We start from the raw sequence: 21,771 nt of genomic DNA, 5'->3' as shown, positions 1-21,771 counted from the left end.
CCCCTCCCATTGCTCCCTGTACAATGATCGTCGACGAATTCTCCCAAGATGACTTCCATGATCTGACCGATAACGCCTTGCAAGAACTCGAACGAAACGCCATACAGCTCACCCAAGCTCGCATAAAGCAGGCGCCGTCGCAGGAAGCGCCGCAGAGGCTGCCCAGTTATGGCTGGGAAGAGGAGGACGATGACTTGGACGACACCGAAGTAACAAGCGATGCCGGGATACCCATTGGCAGACCGGTCGTCGACAACACTCTGCCGCAGCGCCGGCAGCCGCCAACAATACGACAACGTCATGGCCAGCCAGGCTCACAAGCCCGTCGGCCGATCCCTCCTTTGCCGAACCCTAAATGGAATCCCATTGTTGATGATTCAGGCACGGCAGGGCCTAGGATACCCCAACATCCTCGCATGTCGGCTGCAGCAGCCCCTCGGAATGCCCAATTTTCGGCCTCGCAACAACTCCCGTCGCAGCCTCCTCCGCAACCGACCCATTTCGCCAGGCCACCGCTGCCCGTGAACCGCTTCCCTGCTTCCCAAGCATCCCAAGCATCCCAAGCATCCCAAGCATCCCAAGGAGGCCCGACAGCGAATGTGATATCCGCCCTTCAGCAGCGGGTCCGCTCGCTCGAATCCGAGCTTCATGCCGCTCGCGGTGAAGCGTCCATCATTCGCTCCAACTCCCTCAAAGCCCAGCAGGGCTACGATGCCCAAATTGCCCGCTTGAAGAAACTGAGCGCCGAGCAGCTGGAAAAGCAAAACAGAATTGCCGAGGCGGCTGTGGCGGCTGAGAAGAGTGCAAACACGGAGCTGCAGTTCCTGCAGCGGGACATGAGGGAAGTCAGCGACAGGGCTCGACGGAAAGATGCCAGTGCAGCCGGCGATTTGACCGTTACACCCAAGAAAGCCAACAAGTCATGGGGCATTGCTGATGGCTTCGCCGGAACGGACCTGGCCATAAGCCCCAGCCGACCCCAGGGACGACTCAGGCCGTCAGGTTCCGTCGCAGTCAATGTCGGGGAACGCACCCCCAGCCGGGGCAAGAGAAAACGACCGCCGGCAGACAGCCCCATCTCGGCGCTGGAGACGTTGACAGAAGATGCCGTTGTCAGCCAGCAAGACCCACGACAAGCCCAGGATACTTGTCAAGCCGCTGTTGCGCCAGCTGCGCCGGCTGCCCCGTTCGAAGTAAGCTCCCCTTAGTCGTGCCTACCTGACATTGCTTTTTTCTTTGTTGACACTCTCGTGTGTTCGTTTCTTGTTTGCCTGCGCCGCAAGTTTCTGCAACTCGTCCTGGATCACGGCTCGTTCCATCAGCAGCCACCGACGTTTGATACGTTATCTCGGTTCTCGTTTCCGTCCGACCCTACCGCTACGTCCTTTGCCACCATGATATTCGAAAAACTACCTTTGATGGGGAAGCCTCACTGTCCGCTCCAGTTGCTCGTCGACTTTTGCGAGCATGTGATAGCCCTGTGGACGCGCTGTGTGGAGGAGGAGTTTTGGGAACCGGTCAAGTACCTCGTGTCGCTCGTCTCCTTCACGCTTGACCTCGACACGACGTCGGTGTCGCCGCTGATTGTGCCCAACCTGCTTCCCATTGCCCAAACCACCATTGCCAGCCTGGCCGACGCGCGACGACGGCTTCCCGACGGCAGCCTCTGCGACAGCGACGAGTACAGCTTTCTGGAACAGCACGTAAACACCACCCAGCTGCTGGGCCTGCTGTATGCGTCGGCGCTGTCCTGTTGGGCGTGCCCCAGCCCGACGGACGACGGCCTTGAGTATACGCCAGCCAGGTTCTGGACGCTCATGTCTCTGGACATGGTGCTGCTGCTGCTGGCTCCGAACCAGAAGCCGAGCGACGTCGTGGGCATGCTGGAGCTGCTAGCCACGTCGGCCACGGCCACATCCATCGGGCCCATCGGGCCCGTCGGCGCGGACGCGGCACCGCCCGACGTCGCCAAAGCCATCATCGAGAGAGTATCGGCCAAGCTGACGGAACGGCCGAGGGCGGACATGACGCAGAAGCAGCGGCGCTGCGTGCGACTCGCCGCGCTGCGCACGCTCGCGGCCTTTTCCCTGTCGTCCTTGGGGGCCGCCGAGCTGGCCAGGCACGACCGCGCGATTCCCCGGCTGGTGACGTGCCTGAGCGGCGCCATTGACGAGCTGTACGACCAGCCCATCCCGGCCTGCGTCGTCGCGCCGCCCTCGCCGCCGCACGCCTCGGCGGCGCTGGGGCGGCAGTGGCCCGACTCGTCGGCCCCGGCGGACCTGTACCTCGTCATCTCGCAGAGCGTCCTGCTCGTGCACAAGCTCGCCACGGATGCCGCGACGTGCAACATGGTCGACGTCGGCCACAAGCTGTCCATGTTCCACGGCGGCAGCCAGCGCTACCTGCTGGCCCTGGGGCGCCTGGCCTTTGCGGAGGAGGACCTGATCATGGAGGCGGGCATAGCCGGCGAGGTTGTGGAAGCCGCCCACGAGCTGCTGGAAATGGCCGTGACGCCGGACGAGGGGGAGACCATCAGCGAGGCGTTCGGGGCGTGAGGAGCCCCCTTTTTTTTTTTTTTGGCCCAGTATATATATAATTGGGGCAATCTGCATCTGATCTGGGTGGATGGCAGTGTCTTTTTGTAAACCCATTGACGGGTTACATATCATCTTGCGTAGACGGCGTGTGTACGGGGGGGGCCTACCAGAGCCAACGGCACCAATCTGTAGTCTTGTCATCATCCGACGGGCATCTCGCACACGGCGTGTCCGGGTCCGGGTCCGGACCCATAGGTCAAACGCCGCTGCCGCCGGTAACTATCCCGATCGTGATGGCCAGTGCCCCCCCCCAACTCACCAGACTCACCAGACTCACCAGACACTAATCGAAATTCAAAGCACAGGGAATTAAAGCAGCAGCTCTGCTCCAGCTGCTCCTGGCCTGCCCCCCTCCCCCTCTTGTCCCTGGAACCTCGCGCAACCGTCCATCGGCCTTCACTAGCGGCCTGTACTCGTAGACTCCCGACGTCAAAGTCACCACCACGCACCATTGGACTTGTGTCTTTGCGAAAACAGAAAACATGAAAAGCCGCTTCCTTGCGTACAACAACAAAAACAATCCATCATCCATGACCAAATAGTAGTACAGTGGCGGCGAAAAAGTTTGGCTGCAATCCCTTTGCCCCAACAAATCCGCGGCACTGCGGATAGGGGCAAAAAATAATAATAACAGAAATACCCAGACCTGCCGCAGAAAACCAACAAAAGCTGGCCGTTGCAGAAAAAAAAAAAAAAAAAAAGGTTCCCCAGTCAAAACCGATGCTGGCGTCCCACGCTTTCTACTCTCACCCCCAGCTTGACCATTTCGCGCGAGTCAATGACTCCACGCCCATCAAACACCCATCGGGGCTTGGCCATGGCATCCGCGATGCGAACCCAATCGATGCGCTCCTTGGGCTTGTATTCTTCGGCGCTGCCCATGCCCGTGGCATGGCCCGTCTTCTTGCTTTCTCTCTCCTGTATGCAGTCGGGGCAGTCTTGGCTGCAACAAGGCTCCGCGTTGAAACGGTCAAGCGGATCGTCCGATTTCTCGTGCGGCCGTTGCACAAGGTATTTGTGCAGAGCTAGTACATCATTTGCGGTTGGGGCTGCGGTCTTGAAAGGCCGCGGATCGGATTTGGGGTTTGGCTTGCCGCCAATCGTTTTCAGCCGAGCTTCTTGTGCAGGCGCAGGCGCAGGCGCTGGTGCTGCCTTGGGAGGGGGCTGGTTTCGAAACTCGTCAAACTCGGTCGCAATGACGACGGCTTTTGCCCCGTGGCAGGCGTCATAGGCGTTGCCGTAGACAGATATGTTGTTGCCGGAATCAAGTGGTCCAAGAAGCACCTTGATCTCCTCCTTGATGACTAGCGGGTTGCAGCAAGGGTCGAAGACGGCGATTTCTCTTGGACATTCCTCCAGGAGCGTCCGTATCATCTCCAATGCCGGCGCCTCGCGGGTATCAGATGTGTTCTTCTTGAAGGCATAGCCAAGTATGGCTACCTTTTTGCCCACCAGGGTATTGTTCAGGCACTTGATGACACGGTTGGTGAATCGATCGCGAGCGTAATCGTTCATCTTGACAACCTGTCGCCAGTACTCGCCGACCTCGGGAAGACCTATGGTGTCTGCCAGATAGACCAAATTCAGGACATCTTTTTTGAAGCAACTTCCTCCAAAGCCAATGCCGGCCATCAGAAACTTGTTGCCGATGCGGGGGTCGACGCCGACAGCCCGCGCGACTTCGTCGACGTCTGCGCCAGTTTGCTCGCAAACCGCTGAGATGGAGTTGATGCTGGAAATGCGCTGAGCCAACATGGAGTTTGCAACGAGCTTGGCCAGCTCGGACGACCAGACGTTGGTGGTCAGAATCCGCTCTCGAGGCACCCACGCAGCATACACATCAACGAGTGCCTCGGCGGCCCTTTTGCCAGATGGAGTCGGGGCAGACCCGATCAAGATGCGGTCAGGGTAGAGAAGGTCGTTGACGGCGGTGCCGGCGGCTAGAAATTCTGGGTTGGACAGGATTTCGAAATGCACGCCTGGACGGTGCATGGACAACTGGAAGATTCAAGCAAGCTCTGTTAGGGAAAAAAAAAAAAAAGGAAAAAAGGAAAAAAGGAAAAAAGGAGGCGAAAACAGAGACGCAACAGAAAGGTCAGGTCAATGGGCGAATTGCAGGACTTACAGTATCAGCAACCAGCTGGGCTGTCCTACAAGGAACTGTGCTCTTCTCAACGATAATAGCACCCTCCCGAGCATGTTCTGCAACGACAGCCGTGACGGCTTCGAAAGCAGTCATGTCGGTGGCGCTGCCTGCACCGACCCCACGTTCCTTGGTGGGAGTGTTGACCGCGACGAGGACGACATCGGCCTCGGCAATGCTTTTGGCGACGTCGGTGGTGAAGAAGAGGTTAGCAGGACGGCTGGCGACCAAAGTCTGGCCAGGCGGGGCCTCGCTCTCGGATGCGTCCTGGTTGGGAAAGGTGAAGTCGCGGGTCCCGTCGCGAGCAACGCGAACAATGTCGTGTAATCCGGGCTCGTAGATTGGGGGGTGGCGAGAATTCCAGCGACGGATCCTGACTCGGTCTCGGTCAACAACCGTCACCTTGATGGTGGGGTTCTCAAAGGCGATAACGGCAGCGGTGGGGCCGCCTAGACATTTGGCCAAGCTCAGCAACCGGATCCGACGGCAAGCCAGAAGAGAGGGAGAGTGTGTGTGTGTGTGGGTGTAGGGGGGAGGGTATAGCGTTTTCCGAAGCGAAGCGAGATGGCGAGGAAGCCATGAGAACTTCCGACTCACCAACGTAACCGGCACCCACACAGCAAATGGTGCCAACTTTGAACCCGCCCTGGGCGATTCCATTGCCATGTTTTGAAGAGCCGTTTAAGCCCGACGTCTTGGCCGAGTCATTGGCAGTTTCACTGGTGATGGTCATGATATGACTTGAGCGCCGACTCCCATGCAACTTGCAGGCAAGGTCCAAGCGGTGGAGAAGTTGATGTCGTGGCTGTGCCTGGGTGGGTGACCAATTGGAATTGGCCGTTGCGATGGTGCCGACGTGCCGACCTGACGTGCTGACGTGCTGATGTTGGTCGTTGGTGTTGGTTGGTGTCGACTTTCGGCGACGATGGCTGATGGCTGGCTGATGGCGGTTGACGGCGGTTGATGGCGGTTGATGTTTGGCACAAAGACGTTTCAAAGGCACGGCATTGAACGCAGGTAGGCGAGGGTTCCAAAAAAAAAAAGGAAAGAAAAAAAAAAAAAAGGAGGCAAGATAAAGAGCAGAGGATTCTGGAATAAAGGAATGTGCTTGCCGTCTCTTGGGAATATGGAAAGAGGGGGGGGGGGGGAAGCGGAATTTCAGGGGCAGTCAGTCAGTCAGTCAGTCAGTCAAATCACAGGCCAGGAGCCAGAATGTACCAGTTGAGAGGTCGGCACTTGTCCGTCGTCCTCATGACTTTCCTCTCGAGGCGCAAGCCGTGGTGCACCACGGACCAGACGGCTCGTTGCTACGGGTAAACCGGTACTTATTGTTTAGCATGGACGGAGTACGCAAAGCCAGACTCGGGGAGCAGCGAAATTGTCTCTGGTCTGCACAGACACAAGCACAGGCACAGGCACCGGCACAGGCATGACAGGCATAGGCTTGACAGGCACAGGCACAGGCGTGACAGGCACCTCCGTGGCACACCCCCCGTGGCACCCTACCCAAGGTACTGTACGGAGTACATGTAGATAGATACATGCAAGTCCGCAGAAGTCTCGTGGAACTGCTACCGGCTGCACCAGCTGCACCAGCTGCACCAGCTGCACCATCCCTGCAACTCAGCATCGCCAAGACAATCAATGACGGCTGGGGCAAGCAAGGCACGGGCCAGCTGCCTGGCCCCAGCTTGCCCTGCCCGTGCATGCACCTAGATCTAGATGGGCCGGCCCTGGGCAACAAGACATTGACTTGACCGGACCAGGCCAGTCGGCAATTGATTGACTGCATTGACTGCTTGGCTTGGCCGCAGCTGCCCGTGCTGTTGCCTGCCATTGAGCAAAGCGCACTCGACCGCGGGCCCCAACGGCTCGCTTTCAATGACGTTTTCCACTCCTTCGCTGTTGCCCGGAACGGTAAGTGAGTGCACCCCCTTGGGCCTGTGGTTGGTTGGCTGATGTCACCGACGAATCTCCAGCGTGCACAGCCAATCCGTTTCATACATAACAAGGGCCCATGCATGACCCATGATCCGTCACCCGCGACCCGTCTCATCATGTCTACGAAGCACCCTATCGGGATTGCTGATGTTTGCAGCAAACACACAAACACACAAACACACAAACTATCATTTGATCCATCCTCTCATGACTCGACCACGGAACATGTGGTGGACTCGTGGAGGCAGCCGTCCTTGTCCTTGTCCTTGTCCTTGTCCGAGATTGGTACTAGCTCGAGTCAAGACGGAGGAGACTCCACAAATGCCCCGGCTTTTCTAGAAGACCGCTTGCGCAGACAACGGAGTAGTCGCAGACGTCGCAGACACTGGCATGGCTAGCAGGCTAAAGCAACTTCCCCGCCGCTCCTGTTGCTCGGACCACTGGGCAAGGCGTGAGACGGTGCATGTGGTCATGTCCCAAAGACATCAATCATCCAGTGTTTTGAGATCCCGTCGCTAGCAACAACAATCCAGAAGGTTGCTCTTGGACGGCAATCTATTTGCTTTTCTTGTCCTCTCCCCCAACACCCCCGTGCATGGAATCTTGGAGGCTCGGAAGTTTCTGGCGGTGACGCGTATGCTTGATGACGCGTCCCTCCCAATTTTCATTTAATCCATTTGCAGGGTAGCAAAGCCACCACCACCACCACCACCACCACCCCCACCACCACCCTCCTTGGCAGGAACCTCGGTACCGTCAACTACCTAGTATGTACAAGGACTTCCTCCCAAGGAGGTACCTGTCAACCTCCAAGACCCGACTTCTCCTCCTTCGAATTTCATGCTCAACTGCTTTCAACTTCTCTCCGTGGCCAACGTCAGCCCAACTTCAATAAAACGAAAAGGCTTGTTTCTTCTTACCGCAGGGGAACAGAAATAACTACGACACCGAGGCGTACTAGTGACAGAATACTCCGTCTAGGCAGCATCGTTTGCGGCTCCTCGCCCAGTGGCTACCCAGCCGCAGGTTGCCGCAGGTTCTGGTTTTTCAATTCATCTCGACCAGAACCCGGTCCTTCGAGAGTGCAAAGAATAAGTGCCCAACGTCATCAGTCGTCCGGCTGCCTACATAGTACTCCAGAGTCCGTACTCTCAAACAACCTCGCGACTGGTCCGCTCAGATGGAGCGCGCACAACTTCGCGGCGCTACTGCTGCATCGCCATGTTGAAACGCCCAATGCCGTGGAATCTGACGACCAACCAAAGCAGCACGAGCCTTCCGTCACTCAGGCTTATTCGTGCATCAAGTCCATCCGACTCCCATCGACATGAGCGGGACGTCAATCTCGATAATCTAATCGAGTGGGTGGGCCGAGCAATGTGGCTTCCCGACGGCTCTTGATTGGTCTAATGGAGATCAGCGCCGCAGGCAGCAACAACGCTAGTGCGCCCCTCAATACATAGTTCCGTACGGACGTCTGGTTGGTTTCCTCTGTTTCCTCTGCAAAAGAAACTACTGTGATGCTGTTTGATGCTGTTAAGCAGAATAGCCGTGCTAATCCTGACAACGACATCAGGACCACCACCTGCTAAGCGTCCGCCGTCGCTTGTTGCAGTGCAATCAAAAATCAATAGCCATCATGCCCTTACAAAGTCACGGACCCAACCGCCACGCCCCGCTTGCTTTGAATCTTGATGCTTTCGATATCCGCAGGGTTCCGCTGCCTGCAGGCACGGCTTCACCAGTCTCAGTCGCTGCGTGCCCATCTGCCAAAGAGATCTAACAACGAAGGCTCGTGTTAAGCCATGCGAAGCAAGATCCATCGACGCTGCCCGCCCTCTGATGCCTCCAAAACAAAGGTCATGCGCCGCATCGAGATGCCTCGATCTGGGCACGCCATAGCCGCTCAGTGAGGCACGTGGGGAAGGGGGCGGGGGGGGATGGTGGTGTCTTCAGGTCTTTGGCCGGAAAGGGGACGGACAAGGACAAAAAGTCTTGCGACTCGGCAAGTGAATCCCTTTCCACCATCACGAAGCAATCTCGAAGCCCCTCGTCCTGAGCCAAAACTCGACGTGCCTGGGGCTCTTTCAGCTTGCTCAGGTCAAACTCGTCGAGATGCCATCCTCGTGTAGCCCGTCGCGGTACCCAGAACGCAATGGTTCTCAATTTCCCGGTTCGTTGAAAGGGAAGCGAATTTTACTTTGCACAGAATCTTTTGGTCCAGTCAACGGGGTGAGCCGCACAACTCTCATGCTCGTCAACCACCTGCGCAACAATGGCGCTCAAGTCGCCGTCGTGGCACCGCACAATCACACAAATCTCAACACTTTTTCGCCTCCCCCATCGCCTAGTGTGCGCCCGGCAGACAAACAACCAGAGCTGCGCGTGACGGGGTATCCTCTCCCGTTCAACCCCGAGCTCTCCATCGTGTACCCCGTGCGCAACTCGGCGCTGTATTCTCGAACGTTTGGCGACGATGCTCCGCCACATCTCATCTACCTAGCGTCGCCTGCCAGTCTAGGATTCCAGGTCCTGCTCCAGCTGCGCCAGCAGCCCCGTGAAGAGCAGATACCCGTGATTTGCAACTTTCAGACGGACCTGTCGGGATACTGCTCCATTCTGTTCCCCCCGCTTCTGAGCCACATTGCTGTCTTTGCTTTCGATGCCGTGCAGAGCTACCTCTTCCGCCACTCTTCCGTCAAGACAATCTTCTACCCATCGAGATTTGTCCAAAGATACCTCCTCAAGAACAAGGTGCAACCTGGTAAGCTGGAGCTTCTGACAAGAGGCGTCGACACGGACCTGTTCCACCCCAGCCGACGAAGCGACAAGCTGCGCCAGCAGCTCGCGCCAAACGGACAAGTTATTTTTGTCTGCGTCTCACGCATCGCCGGCGAGAAAGGCTTCGACTTTCTCTCGCAGGTAGCCAAGACGCTCGACCGCCGCGGACTCGACTTCACGCTCTACATTGTGGGCGGCAACAGAAATCCCGACGTGGAAAGGGACGTCCAGGAGCTTTTCCGTCCCCTCCAGGATCAAGGCAAGGTCGTCTTTGCCGGCTTCAAGGCTGGTCAGGATCTCGCCACCGCCTACGCGAGCGGCGATGTCTTCCTGCATTGCTCCGTTACTGAAACCTTTGGCCTCGTGGTTCTGGAATCCATGGCCAGCGGCGTCCCCGTCGTGGCTCGCGACCAAGGCGGCCCGTCGGATATCGTCCAGCACGGCAAAACGGGCCTTCTCCTGCCCCCGCACAACCTGGAGGCCTTTGTCACCAAGGCCGCGGAGCTGGCGAGCGACGCAGCTCTTGCGCAGCGCCTGGGCGCCCACGCCAGGGCAGCAGCTTGCGAGGCCACGTGGGAAAAGATCAACAACAAGGTGGCGCGGCGCATGGCCGACACCATTGCCGAGCATGAGCGGCGCGACACGGGGAAGCCCACGTCGCAGCCTCGTGCTCCTTTGTGGAATGCGCAGCAGCTTGAGCCGCCCGTGCGCGGCTGGCTGGCGATGAGCGATGCTGTGCGTGATGCCGTGACACGCAGCATCATCGACGCCAGGCTGGCGGGGGGCCTCGGTGTCATCTTGACTTTCTGGGCCGTGACGGGCTGCTACGTGTTCTTCACAGAGTGCCTCATGCGGGCCAGGGGTCTTGCGAGGACAGGCTGACGTCGTCTTGTCTTTTTTTTTTTTTTTTTTTTTTTTTTTTTTTTTTTTTTTTTTTTTTTTTTTTTTCGTGGGTGGAATGCTGGCACTGCATGGTAAAGCGGAACCTAGACTAGATGACATTTCTTCCCGCATGAGCACAGAACAACACCGTATCAAACTTGGATTGCAGCGATTCAGTCCCACGACGTGAAAAAATTCGCGCCTTGTATAATGGTAGACACGTCCACGCCGAGAGTGAACATCGACTGCATTGCATATACATGGGACTGCGGGGTTGGCCAGGAGCCGTTGAACGACGCCGACTCTGCTGAGGAAAGAAGGAGAGGAGGTATGCAGACGAAGAAAATAGCCGTCTCCCATGTTGATGCATATGACGCCACGCACGCTATGCTGATATAGTACGAAGAAGAAGAAGAAGAAGAAGAAGAAGAAGAAACGTCGAAAAAAAAAAGAAAAGAAAAACCGTCCCCAGCTCGACATGAGAGGTCTAGGGGCCATGCCGTTTTTGGTTTGCTTCCCAAAAAGCTGGCTTGTTTGCTTTACGCCGTCCTGCGTGCTGCTTCTGCGGCCAGTCTCCTCTTGTACATGTCTGCATACGCCATTCTCTCATAAGTGCCGAGCCCGTACACGGCCAGGCCCACCAGAAGCCACACGGACGTGATGACGGCCCCGATGGGGAAAATCATGACCTGGACACCTGGCAGGACAAAGGCGACGGTGCCGGTGCGCAGGGCGTCAAGCTGCGCGGCGACAGCTGACTCGGCGGCGGAGAAGTCGGACACGACAACCGACCTGCTGAAGATGCCCGTCAGGAAGGCGGCTTCGTTGAGAGAAAGGTTGGTGCTGACGAGGGTGCCGGCGCTGTTGTTGGCCGTAAGTGCGAGCGTTGGGATGAGCACTTTTTCAAGCTGGGCCCTGGAACACGTCAACAACTGGTCTTTGGGTTGGCATTTCATGAGAAGGGGAAAAAAAAAGGAAAATGAAGAAGAAAAAGGAAGGGTTGGGGCGGGGAGAAAGCACACTGATGCGTACATTGTCATATTGTCAGACATTTTGGCCTTGTCGATTTTCCCAGCCAACAGGTAGGAATGGACAAGTTGCGGCCGGGCATCTCTGACAGCTCGAGGTGCCATTACCCGCGCTTGGTTGTGAGCCCGGCCCACGGCCACGAGTTGCTGGGTCGAAATCGAACTGACGCTCGCACCGGCATACCGCAGACCAACTTTGACATTCTCTAGAGAGATATCCGCAAAAGCGGCACGCGGTTCGGAAATTCGGTACAAGCGAAGCTCTGCTTCAAACCAGCCCGTCTTGGTGTCTAGTAACGGCAAGTTGTAGCAGGCACAGCTACCAGATGGGCTTGAGCTGCGTGGAAGAGCCATCAGGACCTCGGTGCAAGCAGCGTCGGTGGCAGCGTCCCACGCCGCATAGTCCAAGGTGCCGTTCTCGTTGACTTTGACACCATCAGCACGGCGGTCGCTGGTGTTGAGGACGACGGCGCGTGCTCCGAGGGCTGGCTCAGCGGCCGTCCAAGAATGATGGAGGATATCCGAGTATGGACGTTCCAGAACATCCTTTGCTCGAAGGATTGGCTTTTCGGGAACGTAGCTACCTCGGGCGGAAACCTTGTTTACCAGACAGGCAGCCATGGCAGCTAACGAAAAGGGTCTCATGGCTGATGTGTCGCTGCTGGGGGGAAAGGTGCCGCGGAGATGGGGGGACTTGTCCGTAACGCAAGGCCTGATATTGCTGGATGAGATCGTCGGACGGGTTGGACAGCAATGTAGGATTTTTTGTCGCACGTCAAGGGATTCAAGCAGCTGGTTGTCATTTGGTGTTGGCAAGGAACGTCAGCTAGCTAGCAGCCTTTGATCTTTACGCGCCAGGCGGGTTGTTGGATCAGGGACTCGCGGAGTTGCGGCAGGCAGCGGCAGGCAAGGAGAGACGCGCCCGGCGGCCAGTGGCGGGGGCCTTCAACGCGCCTTCAGCACCGTCTTGACCTGGAGTCGAAGCAGCGCAGCCGCATCTTGGCCCTCTGCCCTTGGCCCTCTGCCCTTTGGATGAGGATGGGGCATGCCGGATGATTCCTGGCAGAGCCATGATGAAGACAAGCCGCGCGGCGAATAGTCGAGGAAAAGAGAAACCGTGGGCGTGTGAGAAAAGACGGGAAGGCGGCACCAGGGTTAGGAAGGGGCGCGCCAGCCTTGCCCTTGCCGGTCCGGGCCAACCAGCAGACACAGTCACACACACCACACACCACCAGTTCAGACCGTTGACACGAGGCGACAAAGTCTCCAGCGGGCTTCAAGCCAAAGGGCGCAAAACCGAGACACGGCACAGGGCGGATCGACCTGGCTGAGACGAGACTTGACTCGGAAGACTTGGAGTCATCGACAGCTCGACGGCTGCCGCGAGTTCCCGCGACAAGGCAGCACTGAGCACAGGGTACCTTCCATTGGTGCGCAGCGGGGAAACCCAGGGGGCCGGGGGCCGGGGGCCGGGGGCCGGGGCCGGCCCACTTGGCGTATGCTAGGCGTTTCGGGCGTCTTGGGTCCGATTCCAAACCACGAAAAAGCACGTTTGTTGGCTATCCTGTTGTGGAATCTCTGCATCTTTTTGTCTTTTTTTTTTTCTTTCTTTTTTTTTGTGCTTATTTGGCGGCGGGGAGGAAAGGGAGAAAGAGAAGAGGCAGCGTGGCAAACATGCCTGCAGACGTCAATACCTAGGTACTGTACCTAAGGTGTATATTTACAGGCAGGGGCCGCCGCGACATCCCTCGAGAGCAGTCAGTCAGTCATTGATGGGGACGCACAAGACCCAGCACATTGTTGGCATTGCGCCAATATCCCGGCGCAACTCTGACGGTGCTGGACGCTGAATGGCCATCAAAACCAACCGCGTGGCTTTGTTCCAGAATGCGGTTCTGCTTTGACGGTTTCTGCGGTTCTGCGGTTCTGCGGTTCTGCGGTTCTGCGGTTCTGCGGTTCTGCGTTTCGGCTTACGAGCAGAGCCCGCCCTCAATGCTAGTGGGAACAAGGGTGGGTGGGTACGGAGTACTATAGTGTGAGGGGGGGCGGCTCGCTTGCCAAAAGAACAAGGATAACAGACAGACAGGACAGACACACCCAATGGACGCTAGCCGAGCGAGTACCGTACCAGACTGTACTGACAACTTGCAAGGTTAATGTTGCTTCAAGCCATTCGGATCCATCTGCATTGTGCATTGTTGCTCTACATTTGCCTCTAGGTTGGGGTAAAAAAATAAAATATGATTTTGTAAACTTTGCTAGTCTATACTCCGTACTCCGCCGCCCTTTGGCACCTAGGCTGACGCAAAGGAAAGAGGTCCATGGCCGCCGGTCTCGAGTTCAAACTTGACCTGCAAGATATCAATCGATGGAGTCATGACGATTGCTCATGACGATTGCTCATGACGTGCTTGGCCCCAGGCCCATGCATGGCCCTTGCCTTGTGTCCACAGCCGCACGGGCCAGCTGCAACAGGCCAGACTCCAGAGCTCAAGCTGACAGCTGACAGCTGGCCGGTAACTGGCCCTAGGTACGGAGTACATACCTACCTTAGTAGATGCCTAAGGCGGTTCGTAGGGTATGTAGGTACCTATGTACCTATCTGCTAAAAACGGACTAGCCGAAGCCGAAAAGACAAAACATCAATCAACAAACCAACAAACAAGTCGGCAACAACAATTCGGCAAGAGCAAAGTCGTGAGCCTTTGTCACTGCTGAAAGATTCTTCTTCGGCCTTTGCACAAGTTGATGTCCAGCTTTGGGTACCTGGTACCCTAGGTACCTCCTAGCTGTGCTTGAGTTATTGAAACATCCAGTCCGAATCCGCTTGCAGCCATGGCAAAGCCAATTATGCGAGCCAGAAGCCCCATGGCGCAATCCCATGTCCTTTTGGAACCGGGTTTTTCACAGAGTTATTCCGTACGGAGTACTCCGTAAACGACGGGCCTATTATGCTATTATGCCATCGGTACACGACATCACTACATACATACCTACCTCCTAACCTACCTAGGAGGGGGGTAGCAGTACGGAGTACCCGGTCTGGCGAGATCTGAGATCTTATTAGAATACAAAGTTTTGGTTCTTGCCAGCGAGCTTTTAATTGTTCATCCTCCCCCTTGCTCGTCAGGATTTGCTCGCTTCTTCCGACTTTTCACGGCTGCTGCTTCCTCTTCTCTGCCTCTCGTAAGCAGAAAGCTGTCGGCGCTGCGAGTCCGACTAGTCCGCGAGTTTCGGCTTCTTTCGACATGGGCTACGGCGCCACACCATCGGACGAGCGATCGCATCCGCTCGACAGTTACAACACCATGGACCTAAGCGATGATGATGATGCCATCATTCCCAAGGGAGCTCTGGATCCTGTGTACGAGGCAAAAGCACGCATCCTCAATCGCGCCGTATGTCTGTCTTGATTGCTTTTTTTGTTTTGTTTTTCTTCTTTCCATTCTTTGTTTTAAGCCGCTCCACCAGTCTGAATACATGAATTACATTCTAACAACCCCAATCACTCGGGGGAATTTCCAGATTTGCGACATTGGGATGGGTTGGTATCAATGGCAACTTTTTATCGTTGTCGGATTTGGTTGGGCGAGCGACAACCTGTGGCCCATCGTTACCTCACTCATCCTCAAGCCCGTCACACACGAGTTTGATGTATCGCGACCGCCTCTCCTGACTCTTGCACAAAACATTGGTCTTCTATCTGGAGCTGTCTTTTGGGGGTTCGGGTGCGACATCTTCGGGCGCAAATGGGGATTCAACCTGACTCTGGGGCTCACGGCGGTTTGGGGAATGATTGCCGCCAGTTCCCCCAATTTCGCCGCCGCCGCCATCTTCAATGCTCTCTGGTCCTTTGGCGTTGGAGGCAATCTGCCCGTCGACTCGGCAGTTTTCCTCGAGTTCTTGCCCCAGTCACACCAGTATTTGCTTACTGTTCTCTCAATAGACTGGGCTATTGCTCAAGTAATCGCCAACCTGGTTGCTTGGCCGCTGCTGGGAAACATGACGTGCAGCTCCAAGGAACAGCCATGCCTTCGTAGCGACAATATGGGCTGGCGCTACTTCGTCATCGCCATGGGCGGCTTGACGCTGCTCATGTTTTTGACCCGTTTTGTCTTCTTCACCATTTACGAGTCGCCCAAATTCTTGGTCGGCAAGGGTCGTGACGAGGATGCTGTCCGAGTCATTCAAGAGGTGGCCAGGAAGAATGGGAAAATCATCAACCTGACTGTCCGGGATCTGAAGGCATGCGAAACCGAAGGATATGCAGTTCAGGCAGATGCGTCCACCGCCTTGAAGCGACACTTGGACCAGGTGAACCCTGACAAGATAAAGGCCCTGTTCACCACCCCACGAATGGCGCTGAGCACTAGCGTCATGATGTGTATATGGGCGCTGATCGGACTCGGATACCCCCTGTACAACGCATTCTTGCCCTACATCCAAGACAGCAGAGGAGCGCAGTTTGACGACGGTAGCACCTACATCACCTATCGAAACAGCCTCATCATATCTGTTCTCGGCATCCCCGGAGCACTCCTGGGAGGCTTCTTGGTGGAGATTCCTCGAATCGGGCGAAAAGGCACGCTTTCCATCTTTACATCCCTGACCGGGGTCTTTCTATACTGCTCAACGACCGCGCTGAACAGCACTGCGCTCCTGGGATGGAACTGCGCCTTCAACTTTTGCAGCAATGTCATGTATTCGGTTCTGTACGGTTACACGCCGGAAATCTTCCCGACACCCCAACGCGGGACGGGGAATGCCTTGACGGCGACATGCAATCGCGTGTTTGGTATCATGGCCGTAAGTTGCCGCCTCGCTAGCCCAGCGCCCCCCCCCCCCCCCCCACGATTGGATGACTACAGTAGGTGTCTTTTTATTTTGTTCAACCCGACTAACCATGCTTGGCAGCCCATCGTCGCCATGTTTGCGAATCTTCAAACCGCTGCACCTGTGTATACTAGTGGCGCCTTGTTTATTGCCGCGGGGGTTCTGACTCTAATCCTGCCGTTTGAGTCGAGAGGGAAGGCTGCTCTGTAGACAAGAAGGGGGGGAATACCTGTCTGTTTTTACCGCATGTAATGAAACACTTCGAGCACGTGCTGGGCATGTTGAAAACCATTTACGCTGCTCGTTTCTGACTTTGGTGCAAAGGCGTAGTTTACCATGCCGGCACGCGTGTGGCGCGATAGTGAAGGATGACAATGTTGCATCGATGACCACGGCACTGTCTTTTTTTTGACTGCTTTTCTCTCCGCCGCGCGCCAAAGCGCATTTCAATCGGATCAGGTATCGTAAATAACGTTGACGTCGCCCAAAATTAAAAGCTGTCCCATTCTTGAAGGACCATTGATGGCATCACGTGAGCCATGCATACATTTGCTTACGGAGTTAGTTCGTATGCCGCCGAGGTGCTTGCGCCACCGACGACTTTTCCCATGGTAATCCATCTGTTTGTCCCATTCAAGCTGGCTCCCCTTGATTCTTCGCGAAGCATCCAGAATCCAGCATTCGCCGGCCTTGTCAAGCTCGAAGCGGAATGCCTCAGACCAACACCAAGAAAGGGCTCAGCTCCGAGCCGCAGGTGATATACTCGTCCGGGCGCGTGGCCCGCGAGGCCCAAGAGCCACCCGACGTCAGGATATTGCATTACAACGACGTCTACCATGTGGATAGCGCGAGCGCAGAGCCGGTGGGAGGCTTGGCGCGATTCATGACGCTGTGCAGAGAACATCAGGAGGACGAGGCGTTCAGGAATGGTCCCAACGTCCTGACCTTGTTCTCTGGGGATGCGTTCAACCCCAGCCTGGAGAGTAGTGTGACCAAGGGTGAGTTTTGCGGCAGGACCAGACGAAGAAGGAGTTGGTTGCTCAACGATCGGGGTAGCAGGCCAAAGATGAGACTGCCAGATGAACACGAAGATGAAGATGAAGAGAAAAGAGAAAAGAGAAAAGAGAAAAGAGAAAAGAGAAAAGAGAAAAGAGAAAAGAGAAAAAGAGAAAAAGAGGAAAAGAGGAAAAGAGGAAAAGAGGAGAAGAGGAAGAGGACAGGATAAAACGGAAATAAGAGAGGAAGAGCAAAAGAGCAAAGAGCAGAAATGGAAGCAAACTAACCAAGAATTAGGACGCCACATGGTTCCTGTTCTCAACGAAATCAAAACAGACTGCGCCTGCGTTGGAGTGAGTACAAAAGAGACTCACCCACGGCCTCCGCTGCTTCGTCACCAACCAAACCACGCCCTAACTTATCCCTCCCTCGCGCTCCTGTAGAACCACGACTTCGACTTTGGCGTCAAGCAATTCCAGCATCTCGCCGAGAAGTGCGCTTTTCCATGGCTCATTGCCAACGTGCTGGACCCGGCTCTCGGAGAGGACGTGCCCATCGGAAACGCCAGGCGAACTCACATGCTCACCACGTCCAACGGCGTCAAGGTCGGCTTGATAGGTCTTGGCGAGCGGGAGTGGCTCGCCACCATCAACAGCCTGCCCCCGAACCTCGTCTACAAGTCGGCATCCGCCACCGCCAGGGAGCTGGTGCCTCAGCTGCGCGCGCAGGGCGCCGAAATGGTCATCTGCCTGAGCCACATGCGCGAGCCCAACGACAACAAGCTCGCCGAGCAGACGGACGGCCTCATCGACGTGATCCTCGGCGGGCACGACCACTACTACAGCCACGGCCTCGTCAAGGGAACCCACGTGCTCAGGTCCGGCACCGACTTCAAGCAGCTGAGCTACGTGGAGGCGAGGCGGAAGCCCGGCGGCGCGACCGGGTGGGACGTGGACATTTGGCGCCGCGACGTCACCTCCGAAGTTGCCGAGCACGGCGAGACGGCCAAGCTGGTGGCCCAGCTGACGTCCCAGCTGCAAAAGTCGCTGTCGCGGCCCATCGGCTGGACGGCGGTGCCGCTCGACGCGCGGTTCAGCACGGTGCGGACCCGGGAATCCAACATGGGGAACTTTGTGTGCGACGTCATGCGCCGGCACCACGACGCCGACTGCTGCGTCATGGCGTCGGGCACCATCCGCGGCGACCAGGTCTACCCGCCGGGCGTGATCCGCATCAAGGACGTGACGACTTGTCTTCCGTTCGAGGACCCCGTGGTGTGCCTGCGCGTCAAGGGCCAGGCAATCTGGGACGCGCTGGAGAACGGCGTGTCGACGTACCCTGCGCAGGAAGGACGGTTTCCCCAAGTGTCCAACATTGTGTTTGAGTTTGATCCCAGCAGGGAGAGCGGCCGGCGCCTCAATCTCCTGCGGATAGGCGGGAGGCCCTACGACCCGCAGGCAGAGTACGTGCTCGCCACCCGCGGCTACATGGGTCGAGGCAAAGGTGAGTCCCCAAAAAAGAATAAACACAAAAAAAAGAAAAAAATGACACTGAGAAAAGGAAATGGCAGACGGCTACACATCCCTCCTCGTGGAGTCAGAGGGCGGCGCCGCCGAGGAAATCGTCGACGAGGAAAACGGGATCCTCATCTCCGCCATGCTCCGCCAGTACTTCATGGCTCTCCGAACCGTCGGCCAGTGGAAGCGCATATCCGACCACTGGGTGGACGTGGCAAGCGAGCCGCTGTCTCCGTCGCACGCCCGCCGTTCCGGGAGGATGCCCTCTCTGCCGGGGACGGACGACGACGACAACGACGACGCCGCGAGGCCAGCAGCATGGAAGGCCTTCCTGCGACGCAGGCTCGGCCTGCACAAGGAGCCGCTCGACGACGACGACGACGACCACTTTGACCCGCGGCACGGCCGAGGCAGGCGTGTTGTCGACGAGGAGGAGCCGGATGAAGATGCGGAAATGGATCTGGAGATTCTGCTCATGCGCAAGTTTTGGGCGAGGTGGGCTGCCAAGGCCGGCGTCAAGGCGACGGTTTGTGAGCCGCTGGAGGATGTGGATTGCTTGGTGGACTGGACGAGAGTGATTGCGCCGGCGGTGGAGGGGCGTATCAGAATGGTCGGCGTGGCATAGACGCGCGGGTTATGGAGAGCAACGGACAAGGGATTCGGTGTGGCGGAGCAGCAGGGAGCCGGGGGCAGCATCACGGGCAAGGGTTTATTTCCACGGTAAGCCGACTGGCAGAAAACTGCTGTATTCAATATACAACCTGTGGCGTGGTAGAAGCATCCTTGCTGACTTTCAATATCATAGCGCAAGAGGTCATTCCCGCTAGTAAGCCGGTGTCATCTGCAGAGACGATGATGCAGACCTTGGGCTATTTTTTCTTTTCTTTTCTTTTCAGGAGCACTTGCCGTTGTTGCAGGTGAGACTGTCGGAACAGTCGTCTTCAGTCTTGCACGGCGCTCCTACGCGAGAAAACTTGAGGTTAGCAATCCCTCGTCATTTTGCAAACATTCGAGTCAGACGCACCCTTGCAGTGGCCCGGCCAGCTGCAGGACGGAGGAGGAGCAGACCCGCCGCCGCCCGTGTTGCCGATTCTCTGAATCAGCCTGTCGCCCAGGCCGGCGATGCTGTTCTCAAAGTCGTTGTAGTTTTGGGCATTCCACCTGGCGCCTTTGGCGCCGGGGACGGCGTCCTTGCCCCGGAAAGCAATGAACAAGACGTCGTTGGCGTCGTGGCCCGCGTCGCCGTTGATGCCCTTGCCGAAGCAAGCCGTGGCCAGGGAAATGGAGGCCTCGCCCACCATGGCCTGGGGCCCGTCATCGCCGTTTTCGTCGCCCCAGACACCATAGATCTACGGGTCACGGTTTTTTTCTTCTCAGCACCGGGCTTCGATGGCGACGGCGCGAACCGGCACTGCCTGCCCGCCTCCACCTACTTACGAGCTTGTTGTCGCAGACGACGGCCATGACGCTCAGGGGCTCGATGCCGTGCGCCGTCGGGTCAAAGTTGGGGTAGCCGGCCCTGGTGCCGGAGTTGCCAAACACCACGTACGGGTGGGCGTTGGCGTCCAAATCCGTCTGGCCGGTGCCGTAGCCCTGCACCACGTCCTGGAACGACGTGATGGACTGCGTGTCCCCCGAGCTGCCGCACCGGCCGTCATCCGCGGGCCCGTGCTGGATGCCGTCGCAGTCCACGTCCATGTTGACGAGCTGCCCATGCCGGCCCTGCAGGTAGACGATGCCGTAGTCACGGACGTGGTCGCCGCAGTAGTCGAATTCTACGGAGGCGACAAAAGGGGGGTTAAAAAGAAAACGGCCATCTCCGCGGGGGGGGGGGGGGGGGGGGGGCGGGATGGGATTCGGGGCTCGCGGAAGAACGAAGGGGGGAGGCATGCTTACTGCCACTGTCGCCTTGGATGCTGTGGAATCCGGTCGCCAGCACGTGCTTACACTGGCCCTGGGCTCGGATGCTGTTGTACAGGCCGAGCACGTTGGGGGGCACGTCGCGAGCGAGAGCCAGGGAGGCGAGTGCCGACGCGGAAAGGAGGAGCGAGGTTCGCGGAGCCATCTCGGTGCAAGGGCTGCTGCTGCTGCGCTGGTCCGACGGCCTAGATGGTTTGCAAAGGGTGTCTGTCGGCGGCCCCTTTATACTTTGGGGGAGCTGGGACCGCAGGCTTCTTGCCCCTGGCTCGAAAAAGGAAAAAAAAAAAGGACATGCCATCACTTGTCGGGGTGCAAGGATCCGCCAGGCCGATGCCCAGTCGTCGTCGTCGTCCTTGTCGTCGTCCTCGTCGTCGTCCACGTCCCGCAGATGGAGCCGACAGCCACGCACTGCTTTGCCGCCCGCGCTCGCCGCCCAAGACGGCTGGGCTCTCTTTTGCACCTGCTCATCTCGATCGTCGCCGTCGCCGTCGCTGTCGCTCGAGAAATCCGGCACCGCATGCACGCTTTGGAAAAAAAAAAACTGGGCACATGGCGCGTCATGGCGCGGCGCCACCGAACAAGCTTCTCGGACGCCTCGTCGACGCTCCTTCCTCATTCCGCCGCCGGGCCCAGCGCCATCGTGCTGTGCTGCTGTGCTGTTGTGCTGCTGTGCTGTCTTTCTTCGTCCTTTCGCGAGACCCTGATGCGCCGCCGCGTCTGCAGGCGTCAATGGGGCCGACAATACACCAGCTCAGCTCGTACGTCCCCATCGCCCCCCCCCATGCCTGATGCCTGATGCGGACGGGGCGCGGCTCGCAAGCCCGCGGTCGGCGAAGATGCCGGCGTCTTGGTTTCGCCCGTCTCGATAAGGATTGCCTCGGTGGCAGGTGGCCGCCCCGGCGTCAGAACCGAGCGTCGCCGCCCCCCTTGTCGCGAAAGGTCCAGCTGCGCCAGCCCATGCACTTTTGCGGCAGCATCGTGTGCCTCGCTGGTTCCGACATTGGAGGCAGCGTTCACGGCTGTTGGAAGGGGGGGGCTGCCGTTGGCCCCCCCGCTGCGGCCGGTCGGAGATGCGGTCCGCGCGGAGCTGGACTTTCCCTACTTCCCTGGTCTTGTGAGCCCGGCGACCAGGA

General features: G+C 57.5%; 7 protein-coding genes across 7 annotated transcripts; 4 read left to right on the top strand and 3 right to left on the bottom strand.

The window, feature by feature from the left end:
- Positions 1 to 23: 23 nt before the first annotated feature.
- On the top strand, positions 24 to 2,555 carry UV8b_00254 (uncharacterized protein; the record flags this gene model as incomplete). Its single annotated transcript, XM_043137752.1, has 2 exons — positions 24 to 1,193; positions 1,284 to 2,555. 2 exons carry the CDS (start codon positions 24 to 26, stop codon positions 2,553 to 2,555), a joined length of 2,442 nt encoding a protein of 813 aa, XP_042993686.1.
- A 753-nt stretch (positions 2,556 to 3,308) lies between these two features.
- UV8b_00253 (uncharacterized protein) lies at positions 3,309 to 5,473 on the bottom strand (the record flags this gene model as incomplete). The annotated part of the gene is made up of 3 exons (XM_043137751.1): positions 3,309 to 4,595; positions 4,723 to 5,189; positions 5,338 to 5,473. The coding sequence occupies 3 exons, from the start codon at positions 5,471 to 5,473 to the stop codon at positions 3,309 to 3,311; spliced, it is 1,890 nt and encodes a 629-aa protein (XP_042993685.1).
- A 3,013-nt stretch (positions 5,474 to 8,486) lies between these two features.
- Positions 8,487 to 10,344, top strand: UV8b_00252 (uncharacterized protein; the record flags this gene model as incomplete). The annotated part of the gene is made up of 2 exons (XM_043137750.1): positions 8,487 to 8,590; positions 8,814 to 10,344. The coding sequence occupies 2 exons, from the start codon at positions 8,487 to 8,489 to the stop codon at positions 10,342 to 10,344; spliced, it is 1,635 nt and encodes a 544-aa protein (XP_042993684.1).
- A 539-nt stretch (positions 10,345 to 10,883) lies between these two features.
- Positions 10,884 to 12,017, bottom strand: UV8b_00251 (uncharacterized protein; the record flags this gene model as incomplete). Its single annotated transcript, XM_043137749.1, has 2 exons — positions 10,884 to 11,259; positions 11,377 to 12,017. The coding sequence occupies 2 exons, from the start codon at positions 12,015 to 12,017 to the stop codon at positions 10,884 to 10,886; spliced, it is 1,017 nt and encodes a 338-aa protein (XP_042993683.1).
- A 2,603-nt stretch (positions 12,018 to 14,620) lies between these two features.
- On the top strand, positions 14,621 to 16,415 carry UV8b_00250 (uncharacterized protein; the record flags this gene model as incomplete). Its single annotated transcript, XM_043137748.1, has 3 exons — positions 14,621 to 14,770; positions 14,898 to 16,178; positions 16,287 to 16,415. The coding sequence occupies 3 exons, from the start codon at positions 14,621 to 14,623 to the stop codon at positions 16,413 to 16,415; spliced, it is 1,560 nt and encodes a 519-aa protein (XP_042993682.1).
- Positions 16,416 to 16,914: 499 nt separating this feature from the next.
- On the top strand, positions 16,915 to 19,343 carry UV8b_00249 (uncharacterized protein; the record flags this gene model as incomplete). Its single annotated transcript, XM_043137747.1, has 4 exons — positions 16,915 to 17,203; positions 17,499 to 17,554; positions 17,645 to 18,704; positions 18,772 to 19,343. The coding sequence occupies 4 exons, from the start codon at positions 16,915 to 16,917 to the stop codon at positions 19,341 to 19,343; spliced, it is 1,977 nt and encodes a 658-aa protein (XP_042993681.1).
- A 267-nt stretch (positions 19,344 to 19,610) lies between these two features.
- UV8b_00248 (uncharacterized protein) lies at positions 19,611 to 20,783 on the bottom strand (the record flags this gene model as incomplete). The annotated part of the gene is made up of 4 exons (XM_043137746.1): positions 19,611 to 19,678; positions 19,743 to 20,067; positions 20,156 to 20,493; positions 20,615 to 20,783. 4 exons carry the CDS (start codon positions 20,781 to 20,783, stop codon positions 19,611 to 19,613), a joined length of 900 nt encoding a protein of 299 aa, XP_042993680.1.
- Between the last annotated feature and the right edge of the window lie 988 nt (positions 20,784 to 21,771).

This window comes from Ustilaginoidea virens, chromosome 1 (assembly GCF_000687475.1).
Source record: "Ustilaginoidea virens chromosome 1, complete sequence".
Taxonomy (NCBI): domain Eukaryota; kingdom Fungi; phylum Ascomycota; class Sordariomycetes; order Hypocreales; family Clavicipitaceae; genus Ustilaginoidea; species Ustilaginoidea virens.
The sequence above is the reverse complement of the archived record's forward strand: the minus strand, read 5'-3'. Positions and strand labels throughout refer to the sequence as shown.